This window comes from Cherax quadricarinatus, chromosome 52, assembly GCF_038502225.1.
Source record: "Cherax quadricarinatus isolate ZL_2023a chromosome 52, ASM3850222v1, whole genome shotgun sequence".
In the NCBI taxonomy this organism is placed as follows: domain Eukaryota; kingdom Metazoa; phylum Arthropoda; class Malacostraca; order Decapoda; family Parastacidae; genus Cherax; species Cherax quadricarinatus.
The window spans coordinates 11077274-11092765 of NC_091343.1; the positions used below are offsets into that span (position 1 = coordinate 11077274).

The following is a 15492-nucleotide window of genomic DNA, read 5'->3' on the forward strand; positions in this document are numbered from 1 at the left end:
TACAAATAGAATAGGGTGGACCTACATCACGGGGGTTCCCCCAGTGTATCTCGTATATAATAAGGCTGGATAAGAGTTCTCTATTTATGTACCCATAATGCAACTTATATAGAATACAAGTACCACCCATTTCTGTATAAACATTGTATCATGTGGAAATAAACTCTGACTTAGGGTAGGGTAGCAACTCCCGTGGAATAGGCAACTCCCGTGGAATAGGCAACTCCCGTGGAATAGGGCAGCTGTACACTGTGGATGTTCCCACGTTAATTCAATGTAAGAATGGATTAATATTTTTCCTCTGTCTCCTGATTCCACTCCTTTACTTAAAAGGTGCAACAATAAATAAAAAATGTTTTTCCAAGAGGTGGATGAGATTCCCACTGACACGTACAAGGACTTAGAAGCCGGCGCCTAAATAGAAAAATGACCGAAAAATCCAAAAAATATTTTAACAATCTGGCAACATTTAGGTGTAAGTATCATGGTTGTATAATGTTTCTACAACGAGTTATAGTCATTACAACATTTCTTGTAATGACACATGTAAATATGTCTGAACATAAAGTGAATTTTCAGAATTTTTTTCATTTTTTTTTAATTATTTTTCGTATTCTTTCTAATAAATTTAAATTACTATCTGGCATCAAAAGGCCACTATGGTTACAACAATGACCATAATTTTTAAAGGGGTGGACCGGTAAGCCAGTGAAAGGCATCGGTCAAATGACTGAAAGCTCCAACGGTGGATCATGTGACTAAGACCCGCGTCAGGAGACACTTGTCCTGTCTCCTGACAAACCCCATTGTCATCAGCAAATTTGCTTATGTCGCTATTTATTCCCTCATCTATGTCGTTTATGTAAATTGTGAACAACAACGGGCCCAACACTGACCCCTGAGGAACAGCGCTTGTGACGTGCCCCCATTCTGATTTCTCTCCATTTATGCAAACTCTATGCTGCCTATTTGTCAACCATGCCTCTACCCAGGAAAAAATTTCTCCTCCTATTAGGTGTGCCTTAAGTTTCCTCAGAGGCTGTTGAGGAAACGTAAGGCACACGGAATAGGAGGAATTTTTTCCTGGGTAGAGGCATGGTTGACAAATAGGCAGCAGAGAGTTTGCATAAATGGGGAGAAATCAGAATGGGGGCACGTCACAAGCGGTGTCCCTCAGGGGTCAGTGTTGGGCCCGTTGTTGTTCACAATTTACATACACGACATAGATGAGGGAATAAATAGCGATATAAGCAAATTTGCTGATGACACCAAAATAGGCCGTCCAATTCAGTCTAATGAGGGCACTAGAGCACTCCAGGATAATTTGAATAGACTGATGCAATGGTCGGAGAAGTGGCAGATGCAGTTTAATATAGACAAATGCAAAGTTCTAAATGTTGGACAGGAAAATAACCATGTGCCATATAAACTAAATAATGTAGATCTTAATACTACTGATTGCGAAAAGGATTTAGGAGTTCTGGTTAGCAGTAATCTAAAACCAAGACAACAGTGCATTAGTGTTCGCAATAAAGCTAACAGAATTCTTGGCTTCATATCTAGAAGTATAAATAATAGAAGTTCTCAGGTTGTTCTTCAACTCTATATATCCTTGGTTAGGCCTCATTTAGACTATGCTGCTCAGTTCTGGTCACTGTATTACAGAATGGATATAAATGCTCTGGAAAACGTACAGAGGAGGATGACAAAGATGATCCCATGTATCAGAAATCTTCCCTATGAGGATAGACTGAGGGCCCTGAATCTGCACTCTCTCGAAAGATATAGAATTAGGGGAGATATGATCGAGGTGTATAAATGGAAAAACAGGAATAAATAAAGGGGATGTAAATAGCGTGCTGAAAATTTCCAGCCAAGACAGGACTCGCAGCAATGGTTTCAAGTTGGAAAAATTTAGATTCAGGAAGGATATGGGAAAGTACTGGTTTGGTAATAGAGTTGTGGATGAGTGGAACAAACTCCCGAGTACAGTTATTGAGGCTAAAACGTTGTGTAGTTTTAAAAATAGGTTAGATAAATACATGAGTGGGTGTGGGTGGGTGTGAGTTGGACCTGACTAGCTTGTGCTGCTGAGTCTGGTGCCGTGCTCCTTCCTTGAGTGGATGGGACCAGACTGGGTGGGTCATTGGTCTTATCTGGGGGGGGGACATGGACCTGCCCCGCATGGGTCAGTAGGCCTGTTGCAGTGTTCCTTCTTTCTTATGTTCTTATGTTCTTACCTAACCTAACCACTAGGAGGCATCTCAGAAAGTGAATTATTAATATTATTATTATAATCAATGGGGAAGCGCTAAACCCGTAGGATTATACAGCGCCTGTGGGGAGATGTGGAAGGTATTCAGGCTTAATTCGGGGAACCGGAGCACAGATCCAATTCCCTAGATCAAGAGGCCCTCACCAGCATCAAGGAACTTTCCTTGAGGGGTTAGAAAGTGAAAAATCACCGTGACACACGTAGGATTCACTCAGGGCACTATAAAATGTATAATTGCGCTGTTATTAACAATAAAGTTTATTTACCTATCATATTTATTCCAAAATTATATTAGACCTAAGATAAATAGCATAGAAGCGTAATAAAGACGCCGTCCCCTGGGCCTATCCGAACTCCAGTGATGGCTAAATTGCAAGTACTGCTGCAACAACATGCAAGGAACCTATAGTGACATAAAAACTGACGGTGACGACAACGAAATGGACTAAATATGACAAAAGAGGGACCGGCATTCAAGTACCAGACCTTCTGCCAGACGTGAACCAGACAGTAAGTAAGTAAGTAAGCTTATTCAGGTATACACAAATACAGTTACATAGAATTATCATACATAGCAGCATATGTGTAGAGAACCTAGGATAACCCAAAAAAGTCAGACAGAGTGACTTATTTCCATTGGGGTCCTTTTACCTTATTATTATAATATAAAGGTTATAATATTTTCTTATTATTCTATAATGAAGATAACATCTTATTATCTATACTACAAAAGACTATCTACTACACGAGGATCATTAAGACTATCTACAATACGAGGGTCATTACTAGGAATAAGGTAAAATTTACACGTATGTTAGCTAAAAAATAGAAAATCATTCCCCTCCCTTTCTGTAGCTACATTCATCAGACACCTTTTGGCCCTCTTCTTGAACTGGTTCATGCTATGACTGGCTTTGACATGTGCGGGTAGTCTGTTCCATTCCTTTATTGCTGTACAATAAAAGGTGTTTGAAGCCTGGCCAATGACTGGGGGTACTACAAAGTTGTGCTCTCTCCCCCTAGTACTATGATTGCTTTGGTTCCCAACCTTGACAAAATTGACAGCAAGATATTCTGGACACTGTTTGTGAGCAATTTTATGAACATGATTTAGCTTCAGTTGTTTTACTCTGTCTTCCACATTCAGCATATCCAACTGCTGTAATTCATCCTGCCCTACATGTTTGTTCACTTGGTCCCAGCCCCCATGATGAATCTTACGATTTTGTTCTGGGTGATTTGCAGTTTATCTTTCAGCTTTTTTGTCAAGGCAGAGTACCATGAAGAGCAAGCGTAATCCATATGGCATTGTATAAGGGCTAGACATAGGGTCCTGAGAGCCTCAGTAGGTAGACACTGTGCTTGTCTATACAGGAACTTCAGGGGGCCGTCGGTCAAAAAATTGTAGCTCTTTTGTTTACCGTCCGATTTTCTCCAGTTTTGGTGCACAAGACAAAGTGTTGTCACTCTTTCTTGAAAATATTTATCAAAAATATACCTCACACAACAACTGAGAAAAGACTGAAAAAGGACTAACTTACTGAAAATCCGCTTGTGGCCAAATTTATTCCTATATGGGACGACGTAAGGTTGTTTGGACACTTGGTGCCGAGAGAACAATGTTAATACGACTTTCTAACGGTATAATGTCCTCTAAATGTCTTATCTTTATTTCACAAAAAATAAAGTTTGTTAGTTCTTGGAATGTTGCAAAATATCTGCCCTTTACTCCCACATAAATCCCAAAATAATTGGAATATTTCCCAAAATATACCTTTAGTAAATAGAGAAATCATTATTTTACAATTTCTGTGAATATTATTCCATTTAATTAAGTAATAAAGGAAGAATTATGGAATTTAAGTGAATAAGTTACTTCCGAGATATTGGCCTGTTCCAGGCCAATATCTCGGCCGGCCGGCCCGCCGTCTCGATTTTTTTTTTTTTTTCGCGAAAATCGTGTTTGTTTGGGTGTACATGTCTTTCTTAGTAAACTGATGTTCTAGTGCAGTTATCCTCTTCAAAACACCGTTTTCTCTTACTCAGAGACCAAAGAATACGACATGAGAGGATTCACTCATTTATATCGAAATATTCCCAATGGTCTCTCGCCATATTATGGCTTATTTTATTCAGTCTAAAGTATATAACATGTTTGTATGTTATTTATAGTATTTATTATATCATATTAGATCAATTCTGATAGATAAATAAGCCGTAGAGTTGATATATATGCTGATATAAGCGTAATAATGAAGTGATTTCTCCTGGCACTCTCTGGAGCGGGAGTACTGCCGAGCGTTCCCATATGGTGCCTGGTTGGCTCTAAGTCTACGGCCCCTCAAGGAAGGTTCCTTGATGTTGGTGAGGGGCTCTTGATTTAGGGAATTGGATCTGTGCTCCAGTTCCCCGAATTAAGTCTGAATGCCTTCCACATCCCCCCCCAGGCGCTGTATAATCCTCCGGGTTTAGCGCTTCCCCCTTGATTATAATAATAATAATAATCTAAGTCTACGGATAAGCTCCGCCTACTATTTTATGATGCCAAATAGTCAGTTATTATATTAGAAAGAATAATGCAAGAAAAAGAGATAAAAAACAAGGAGAAAATTCCAAAAAATATATGGGCTGTGAGCAGACTCGCTACCCACATCGCCGTCACCATACCTGATATAAATGACTAATTTCTTGTAGAAACGTCGGAGAATGAGCCAGTCATAGCATGAACCAGTTCAAGAAGAGTGCCAAAAGGTGTCTGATGAATGTAGCTACAGAAAGGGAGGGGAATGATTTTCTATTTTTTAGCTAACATACGTGTAAATTTTACCATATTCCTAGTAATGACCCTCGTATTGTAGATAGTTTTAATGACCTTGGTGTAGTAGATAGTCTTTTTAGTATGATAATAAGATGTTATCTTCATTGTAGAATAATAAGAAAATATTATAACCTTTATATTATAATAATAAGGTAAAAGGACCCCAATGGAAATAAGTCACTCTGTCTGACTTTTTTGGGTTATCCTAGGTTCTCTACACATATGCTGCTATGTATTTTAATTCTGTGTAACTGTATTTGTGTATACCTGAATAAACTTACTTACTTACTTACTAACATTCATTCTGGTACCATTGTTTTGCCAAAGAGTTAAGCTATTTATCGGTATAAATAACTCAATTTCCATAATTTTTCGATTTTTTTTGAGAGCGCGCGGAAAATTGTCCGACAGGGCCCCCTTCAGTCTGGCATTCGCTTTCTTTACTTCACTGTTCCCTATCAATTCTCCTGACATGCATGGGTCAAAGGGGATTCCCAGATATTTTACTGATGAAACCAAAGTGATGGGCTCCCCCTTACACTGGACATAAAAATTATTTACCCTTCTCAGTTTATGTTTCGTGCCAAAGAGAATGGCTTCAGTTTTCCCTAGGTGTAATGATAGTTTGTTTTCTACTAACCATTTGCTGCAGGACTCCAGTTCCAGAGTTAAAACATTAGCTATATCTTGTGGGTCTTTACCTGACGCTAACAGGGCACTGTCATCTGCATACAGTAGGAGTTTGCACTTGACACTGATAGACATGTCATTGATATAACATAAGAATAATAAGGGACCCAGAATACTACCTTGGGGAACTCCACATGTTATCGGCAGGGGTTCTGATTCGGTTTTGTTGATTTTGACAATTTGTCTCCTGTTGCTAAGGTAGGACTTAAACCAGTCTACAGAACCTATATCGATAGCTTGAAGTTTCTTACATAATATATTGTGGTTGGCAGTATCGAAGGCCTTTTGCAGGTCTAAGGTTACCATACCTATGAGGTTGCCCTTTGACATTTCAGTTCTCAGGTAATCCATCAGATTAATTAGGGAGGTGTCGGTTGAGTAAGATCTTCTAAAGCCCGATTGATAGCTATGGAGAATGTTGTTGTCATTAAGGTACTTAACTACTTGAGAGTACACCGCCCTCTCTAGAATTTTGGAAATTATACTGAGTATACTAACAGGCCTATAGTTGCTGACATCAGACCTACTATTTTTCTTGAAGATAGGAGTAACTCTGGCCTCCTTGAACCCCTCCGGTACGGTATTAGTGGTGATTGATAGATTTATTATGTGAGCAATAGGGGTTGACAGTTCAGAAGCACCATCTTTTAGGAACTTAGACCGGATGTTATCAGGGCCTGTGCTCTTAGATGGGTTTAACCTGCTTAGCTCTTTTTGAATAAAGTCATGAGATACACTTACTAGTTGACAACTGTTTGGGGTTACCCCTTTATTGGTATAGTATGTTTGAAACTTATCAGAGTCTGTGTTAAAGGTATTTGATGCAGCTGGTAGTTTACTTACTAGTGTTGTTGCAACCCAAACCATACCCCCGGCCGGGATTGAACCCGCGGTCATAGAGTCTCAAAACTCCAGCCCGTCGCGTTTGCAATCGTGTCATTACGATTTCTTGAGTCATGTTGATGCAACAGATATGTAGTAGGAATTAAAGCAATTTGCCACCTTAGATGTTTCGTGGCATACCTCATTATCGATAGTGAGTACTATGTTAGACCTATCTACTGGCTTATGGCTATACCCCAACTGTTTTAGTTGTTGCCAGAGCTTTCTGGGGTTATGCTTATACTCTTCAATTTTTGAGCAATAGTGCTTTGCCTTTGCTCTTTTTATAAGTCTCTGCACTCTGTTCCTCACCCTTTGGAATTCATTTAGTGCTGCAATATCCTGTCTGTTTGCTTTAAATCTTTTTAGCAGCTGGTCTCTAAATTTCATATTATCTAATATCTCAGTAGATCTCCAAGGTTCAATTCTTCGTTTAATCCTAACCTCTTTAACTGGTGCAATATTATCAAGGAAGGTAGTGAACATTGTTTTGAATTTTTCCCAGGCATCGTTTACGTCCGTGCAACTTGTTATCTCTGTTCAGTCACAATTGTGTAGCCTATTTACTGTAGTTTCTAGTTGACCTCATTTTTATTGTCCTGTGTAGGCCTATCCTATCCCTAGTGATTTTCCTGGTGCAGTAAATGATGAAATGATCACTAAGACCTGTGGTAATGACGCCTGACTGACTAATGTTCTCAGCGCGGTTACAAAGTATGTGGTCAATTAGGGTGGCTGAGAACTGTGTGATCCGGGTTGGTGTATTAATTAGTTGAGTATAAGCAAATTCTAGGTTTAACCTAGAATTTGCTTATACCTTTTGCATAGCCCGTTATTTTGCTGCTGAAAACAGATATTGAAGTCGCCCAATACTGGTTTTTTAATAGAGTTGTGGATGAGTGTAACAAACTCCCAAGTACAGTTATAGAGGCCAGAACGTTGTGTAGTTTTAAAAATAGGTTGGATAAATACATGAGTGGATGTGGGTGGGTGTGAGTTGGACCTGATAGCTTGTGCTACCAGGTCGGTTGCCGTGTTCCTCCCTTAAGTCAATGTGACCTGACCTGACTAGGTTGGGTGCATTGGCTTAAGCCGGTAGGAGACTTGGACCTGCCTCGCATGGGCCAGTAGGCCTTCTGCAGTGTTCCTTCGTTCTTATGTTCTTATGTTCTTAATTGTTTTCAAGTCCGGACAATACTCTGGAAAAGTCTTCTAAGAACTGGTCCTGGGTGGGAGGGCGGTAACTAGTTCCTACTAAGATGGGTTTTGGTCTTGGGAAGCAGCACTTCAAACCATAGAATCTCCAGTTTATTGTTATTTAAATCAGGACTTGGGTTGTAAGCTAAGTCATTTCTAATGGAGGCACATACTCCACCACCCTTTCTGTTCCCTTCTGTTCTGTTTCCACTACAATGTAATAACTGACCTCCATATCAACTGCACCAGTGTTCAACGGGAAGACAACATGGCAGAAAACCTGATCAACAAAACTCCAAGGAAATGACAGGTCTGTAGGACTTTTTTCCTCAGTGCCAAACGAGGGAAAGAATTGAGCATTTAAACATGGCTGACCGGCATCCAAACACCAGCTACTGCCAGACGTACAACTAGCGAAGTGAAATTCTCATCTTTACTGGCGTTCATCTGTTGACAGTAGCATCATATCTGTACCACCATCATATCACCTGTACCAGTGCTAACGAGAGGGAAACACAGGAGACATCGTCAAATCAACAGTACAAAACTCCAAGGTTATAGGACGGTTATCCCTCAGTGCCAGTCGTGGGAAAGAAGTGAATAGGTAAACAGTCAAGGTTAATGTTTTAGTAGCTGACCTATATTCAGCTGACCAGTGTATAGTGAGAGAATCATAGGAGAAAACGCCAAATATACCTATAAACTCAAAGAAAGTCAGGTTGTAGGTGGCGTTTACTTCCCTCAGTGTTTTAAAAATGGCCGAGTCAGCAGACCAGGTCAGGCAGTTAACAACACGACACAACCCCAGATAAATGGAATTGAGGGGGATTTGGAAAGATAAAAGCATTGATTAAACCTTTCTGGTCTACCAGAATGGAAAGGAGTTAGAAGTTAATAGGTGAAGCCGGACTGTGAAGTGAGGTGGGAAGGGGAGTGTGTAATAAGGGGTCAACTGAAAGGGGTTTGTGAAGTTAAGGGAAAAGTGAGCAGTGAAGAGAGTTTTGAAGAAGAAAATTTACTAGTAATTCAGTGGTGATTGCTAAAGCAGATACTAAGTGTACTAGGTGACTGGAAAAGAGAAATAAATATTATTGTACATGAGTAAAAGAGCGAAGAGTGAAAATGGCAGACATTAGAGGGGTACAGGCTGCCATAATTATATTTATCTTTCTTCTTCAATTCCATGAAGAAAGAAATCAGTCATGGGGGCTGGAAAAGGTGAATGGAGTAACATCGCCCTGGACAGTAAAAGCCCAACAGTTGCCATCCTACCAGAAAAGTAAATGTCACTATCGCCGCAAGGTATGGCAACACCGCATACCCAAACAAAAACAGTGGCACACAGCTCTTATTGTAGCGCTCTTAAGAGGTGATATCCAAATTAATCCAGGACCTCAAACTATTGTGCAGAGGCAAAACAGACAGATAAATGACGGTGATAATGACGGTCTAGTAGCTAGGAATGATAACCTTAACTCCATATGTAATGCATACATAGGTCAATGTGAGACAATACAGCCATTATTATCTCAAACACTACCAAACAGGTGCATACACTGTACTAAAGTACGCAGGAAAAACAGAAAAGGCACCTTATGTAAAATGTGTAAGGGGTGGGTGCATGATGGATGTATGTACAATTATAGCAACGGTGCCAGAATTCATTTTGTGTGTAACAAATGCACTTTGGCACAGTTACCCTTTAGCAATGATGACATTGATTTACCTAATTTTAATACAAATGACCCATTGCCATATATTGATGATTATAATTGTTTTATGAAAACAGGCCTTCACTTTATTCATGTCAACGCAAGATCACTTCTTCCTAAATTGGCAGAGATTAGGATTCTAGCTAACAAAATTAGGGCGGCAGTTATAACCATCTCTGAATCCTGGTTGGATACGGTGACTGACGACGAGGTCAAAATAGAAGGTTACAAAATAAAACGCTTAGATAGGAACAGAAAGGGTGATGGAGTATGTGCCTACATTAGAAATGACTTAGCTTACAACCCAAGACCTGATTTAAATAACAATAAACTGGAGATTCTATGGTTTGAAGTGCTGCTTCCCAAGACCAAACCCATCTTAGTAGGAACTAGTTACCGCCCTCCTACCCAGGACCAGTTCTTAGAAGACTTTTCCAGAGTATTGTCCGGATTTGAAAACAATTGCGAGACAATATACTGGGCAACTTCAATGTCTGTTTTCAGCAGCAAAATAACGGGCTATGCAATAGGTATAAGCAAATTCTAGGTTTAAATAGTTACACTCAACTAATTAATACACCAACCCGGATCACACAGTTCTCAGCCACCCTAATTGACCACATACTTTGTAACCGCGCTGAGAACATTAGTCAGTCAGGCGTCATTACCACAGGTCTTAGTGATCATTTCATCATTTACTGCACCAGGAAAATCACTAGGGATAGGACAGACCTACACAGGACAATAAAAATGAGGTCAACTAGAAAGTACAGTAAAGAAACACTGGTAAATAGGCTACACAATTGCTGTAGTTGGAAGCAAACGTGTCAATAATACCCTCAAATATTCAGACCCTTGCCTCTTCAAAGTGACTGATATTGCTGCAATATCAGTTGTTTTCCTATCACTACTGTTGTTTCTCAAGTAAGTTTTTATCAGTCGCAGGTGGGAAAACCTACGTTCACACTGATGCGCTCCAGCTTATACAGATCCATGAAAGCATCACAACATGGTTTGAACATAGTAAGTGAGCAAGAAAGTGGTGAAAGGAGTGAGACCTGCAGAGCATGGGTTAGTAGGGTTATTGAAGCTTGAACCTTGGATAGCTTTCAGAATGGGCTGGACCAATATTTGAGTAAGAGAAGTTAGATATGAGAAGGCTCTGGCAGGTATGGGCTAGTAGACCTGCTACAGTTTTCTTATGTTGTTATATGGACAACAGGAGCACTATAATATATATATTGGACTTATTGATCCATATTTGGTATAGCCTGAGATTCATACCTAAGAATAAGTTAAATAAATGATGATATTCATCACGAGTTGCTTAATTAAGGGGTGGAGAGATGAGAGAAATTATAGAGGGGCTCAAGACCCCCAGGAATCCCTTAGCGTCACATACAATTCTCTACTTGAATTCTATTCTTCAGTATTAGTGTCATTCTGACGAAGACACCATTGAAGTGAAAATATATTTGCTATGAGATATTTATATTAATAGTAGTTATAGAGTTGAATATACAATCACAAAATAACAAAATAAGTTCAACTTGTAATTTTTTACTAATAATCGAAAAGAAATGCTCAGGGAGAGATGTAGCTCTTTCACTCGAAGAACTGATGCAATTAATAGGTAGTTAATGCCTACCACGTAATAGCCTGAAGTCTTGTGCCCATGCTCTAATGTGCGTGAGGAGGAGTAATACGCCAGGACCCCCACGGCAACGGTGGCGCTCACGAACAATACACCCAAGAAGACTGCAAGGCGTCTGTTGATATGACAGCCCAAGTTGCCGGCGGAGGGCGTGGTAGCAGGGGACACACTTTCCTCTACCTCTACTTCCTTCATCGTACCAGTTCCCATCGTAATCTGTTAAATATATAGCATGCAATATATATATATACATATATATATATATATATATATATATATATATATATATATATATATATATATATATATATATATATATATATATATATATATATATATATATATGTCGTGCCGAATATGTGAAACTGGTCAATTAGCAAGAACTCATTTAAAATTAAGTCCTTTCTGAAATTTTATTTTATACATTTAAAGATATATTTTTTTCATTAATGTTAACATAAAAATTTTTAATTTTGCACCAAAAGAATCTTAGAAAACTTACCTAACCTTATTATAACAAGAGCAATTTATTTTAGCCTAAACCAACTAAATATATTTTAAATACGTTTACAATAATTTAATACTAAACAAACACAATCAAATATATTTTTCTCGCTAGGTTCAGAATGATTTTGGCGAAATTATTGCATACACAAATTTTCACTTGTCCTATATGGCAAGATGAGCGTTGCTATTTAAGCTAAGATCGCAAGTTCTGCCTATTCGGCACGACATATATATATATATATATATATATATATATATATATATATATATATATATATATATATATATATATATATATATATATATATATATATATATGCAATAACACACTGAAGCTAGCCGGGAGATCGAATCCGGCTGTACCATGCAGGATTGTATGCTCCAGTGGTTTAGAGCTGAGTGAATTTTGGCTTGCTTCCCACGAGGAAGGCTAAAACAACACAGGTTCGATCCTCCGGCTACCCGCAGTGTGTTGTTGTTTAAATATCACTTGTTCGTGGTTGCGTGTGGCGTTTTTTCCCCATGATTCCAAGGTTTCTGGTCCCACAGGGACAAATTGATATGGTTGGCTTATGTCTTTGTATTTACCAATCTTGTACTCCTCCCTGTGGTCAGCAGCTCCTCCCTGTCGCCTGACACTGTGATGGATGTAGGTGTCAGCCAGCGTCGACATGCAGGTATAGTGCCATGCTATGAGCCTGCCATTCTTCCAAGGGATTGATGGTGATCCCCTCAAGGTGGATTGCTGGGCTGTGGGTGTTGTTGGCTGCTAGTGATCGGGGCTCTCTCTCGGCTGGGCATCCAGCTGTAGCAAGGCTTCTCTTCATGATGTCGTTGACCTCATTGTGTCTTGCGTGCCAACCCTTGGTTTTGGAACAGTTAAGACCATGTAGACCATATTGGTCGGCTTGCGCATCGCCGCAAATACACGTATATTCCGTGTGAATTGGGACAGCAAGGCGCAGAGCCACTGCAATACGAAGTCTTAGGGACGAGGCGTGTTCCCGTTGCCGAAATGGAAACTGTTTGGAGGAAGTCCTCAGAGTGATGTGCACTCACAGCTTAGAGACAGGTAATCTCCCTGTCTGATGTTACATCCCTAAGCATATTGGCAAGCACCTTTTCAGCGAAGGGGCCATTCCATCTTGACTGTTTGATGGCCAGTGCTGCAATAGGTTTTGGTGCTGAAGCAGCGAGAGTCTCCCATTCAGTGATGGAACTGGCGTAGCTGGGGTCCTGTATTCCTGCTGAGTCAATGAAGTTGTCCGGAAGAATTTGTTTTATTAACTCATTTGATGCTATGGAAGAGGATAGAAAAGCTGGTAGGATAATCTGGGAGGATCTGCGTACTCCCAGCCCCCCAAGCCTGACTGGAAGTGAGGCTTGCAATCACTGTCCATTTTCAAGGGAAAGATTCAATACACTCTCTAGCATGGTCTTTAGGATTGAGTCATATTCCATGAGATTCGGACAGCTGAAAGCTGGGGAGCATCTCAGGAAGTAGGTAAGTTTTGGGATGAAGAGGCACCTGGTGAGTAGGTAGAAGGCATCATGTGTATCGATCATTTGCCTTCCATCGTCCTGAGGGCTGAGATTTTCTTTTCTAGGATCAGATCAATGACACTGGACCCAAGAGGAGCACCAAGGAGAGTGCTGTTGGCTGGATCAATGGCTCAAGCTCCTGGTAAAACAGCACTAATATTCTGGATCATTTATCGATTGGTAGAAACTATTTCTCATTTGGTGGGGTTTAAAGATAGGCCCAAGTTCTCTTCCACGTCTTTAATTTTTCTGATGGCCTCTAGGAGAGTCTTTAGTGCCAGCTAGGGTACCATCATCCAAGAACCAGATGTTGAGCTCACTGGAGAGTGCTTCTGTGACATCCTATATGACCAGACAGAATAGAAAAGGGGCGAGAGGGTCCCCCTGTTGCACACCCTAACACCAGTCAATTTCATGGTCCCCAGACAATGATTTAGAAGTCACACTACAACATGATTGTGTGAAAAGATAAAGGGAAGGTAAGTGTCTAGAAACTAAGTTGAAAGCGTTGGCAAAATCCAATTTGATCATTTTTTTTCATCTGACATGTTGTTGATGTATACTGGTGCTGCATGGGCAGCTGCTTTACAGCCTTGTTGAACGCTAACCCCGAGCCGAGTTGGTTTCAACATTGCAGCAGCTTTTTGACTCACCATTCTTACTGCAGCCTTGGCGACAGGGCGCCGAAGGACGTATCAGAACTGTGACTGACCGAGACTCGAACCCGAGACTTAGGGCAGCCTTTAAGAAAGCCAGCCAAACTCTCGACGATTATTTACTTTACTAACATTATACTTCATTCCGCAGTAGGGTTCGAATCCGTGCGATACTATCTCTACCAGACCCTAATTTTGAACTTTGGTGCTCTTTGCCTCTACACCATCAGTTTCCTTATATTAATAATGTGAAATCGTGGGTCTGCCCAAAATTAGCTTGTTTCAACCCTGGGACCTCTAAAATAATCAACAGAGTGCATATTGTAATATTTTTTCTTGTTTCACATCCACCAGCATGAAAGTTTTTTTATCATCAAGCACTCTAAACTGACAGTAATATTACAAATATTACACCTCCTGTTGAAGGTGCGTCCAAACCGACAAGATAATTTTCTGGTTAGGTCGGAATCATCAATTGTTATCATGCATCTCTTCATCAACTGTTGCAACAAACAGAAAAAGCTCCTGAATTAGGTCATGTAATAGCTCCAGATTATTTGTTCTTAATAGTGCTATAAAATTACATTATATCAAATAAAAACAATGATAACCTTAGGTATTACCTGTTAGCTGAGGTGGAAGTGAGGAAGTGAGTGGCTTTGACAGTCTCACATTTACCCATTTAGATCAATCCTAGTATCTTATCGCTGCAGATAATGAAAGGTGTACTTGCATATTATTCATGCACTCTAATTAATTTTGATCCATTATCATCACAAATGATTAAAGTCTTAGTAGTTCATACCATAACCAACAAAATTACCTAGGATAAATTTATGCAATCTACGTCGTGAAATTCTTAAATGTAAAAGTGTTAAAAATGATAAAACAGTTGTTGGCTAAATATGTATATATTTAGTTATTATCTTTAGGAAAACCCGTTCTGATTACAGCATGCACATGCTGTTCTAGGTACAGAGATTCGAAACCTGGCCAGGTATGGGGTGGGGGTCTTTACTACAAATATTTGACTCCAGTTATAACCCTATTGTTTAAAATAATGTCCAATTTATACGTGTCGATTATTATAATTGACTAAATGCGTGCAATATCTTATGTATTTATACATCAATTACAAAATCTGTATGTGATGGCAAAGGGACACGTGTATTAGTATCTCCTGACCCTGTCACTTATCTCCACGAAGTCAACATAAGGGACTCACGTGACCAAGGAATTCATATCGAGTGGACTGCATCTCAAAGACAAATATAGTAACTCGTCTTGCTTATACTAAATTGGCTGACAAGTTGATCACAGGGGTTCACAATAAATCGGATCGAGGCAGCAAAATAAAAATTAAAACTAAAATGTTTCCAAAAACCGGCTATCCCTTGTGTCAACGAGACACAAGGTTATAGGTACGAATTCAATTTAAATCCACTGTGGACCGACACAGACACACACTCTTTAGTATGGAGCACTCCTCACTCATCCTTCTTCAGCATTCAATAACACTACGGTGGTGCCATACCTCCAGGTAGTCTAAGATAACTTGA

General features: G+C 39.7%; 1 protein-coding gene across 1 annotated transcript in view; it reads right to left on the minus strand.

The window, feature by feature from the left end:
- The window catches only part of LOC128696826 (aminopeptidase N), a 35161-nt gene extending 20474 nt beyond the window's left edge, over positions 1 to 14687 (minus strand). Inside the window, exons 1-2 of the mRNA XM_070096045.1 lie at positions 14557 to 14687; positions 11223 to 11444 (exon numbers count right to left, since the gene is read on the minus strand). Coding sequence (XP_069952146.1) covers positions 11223 to 11438 — 216 coding nt within the window. The 5' untranslated portion in view covers positions 11439 to 11444; positions 14557 to 14687. The remainder of the gene's footprint in view (positions 1 to 11222; positions 11445 to 14556) is intronic.
- Between the last annotated feature and the right edge of the window lie 805 nt (positions 14688 to 15492).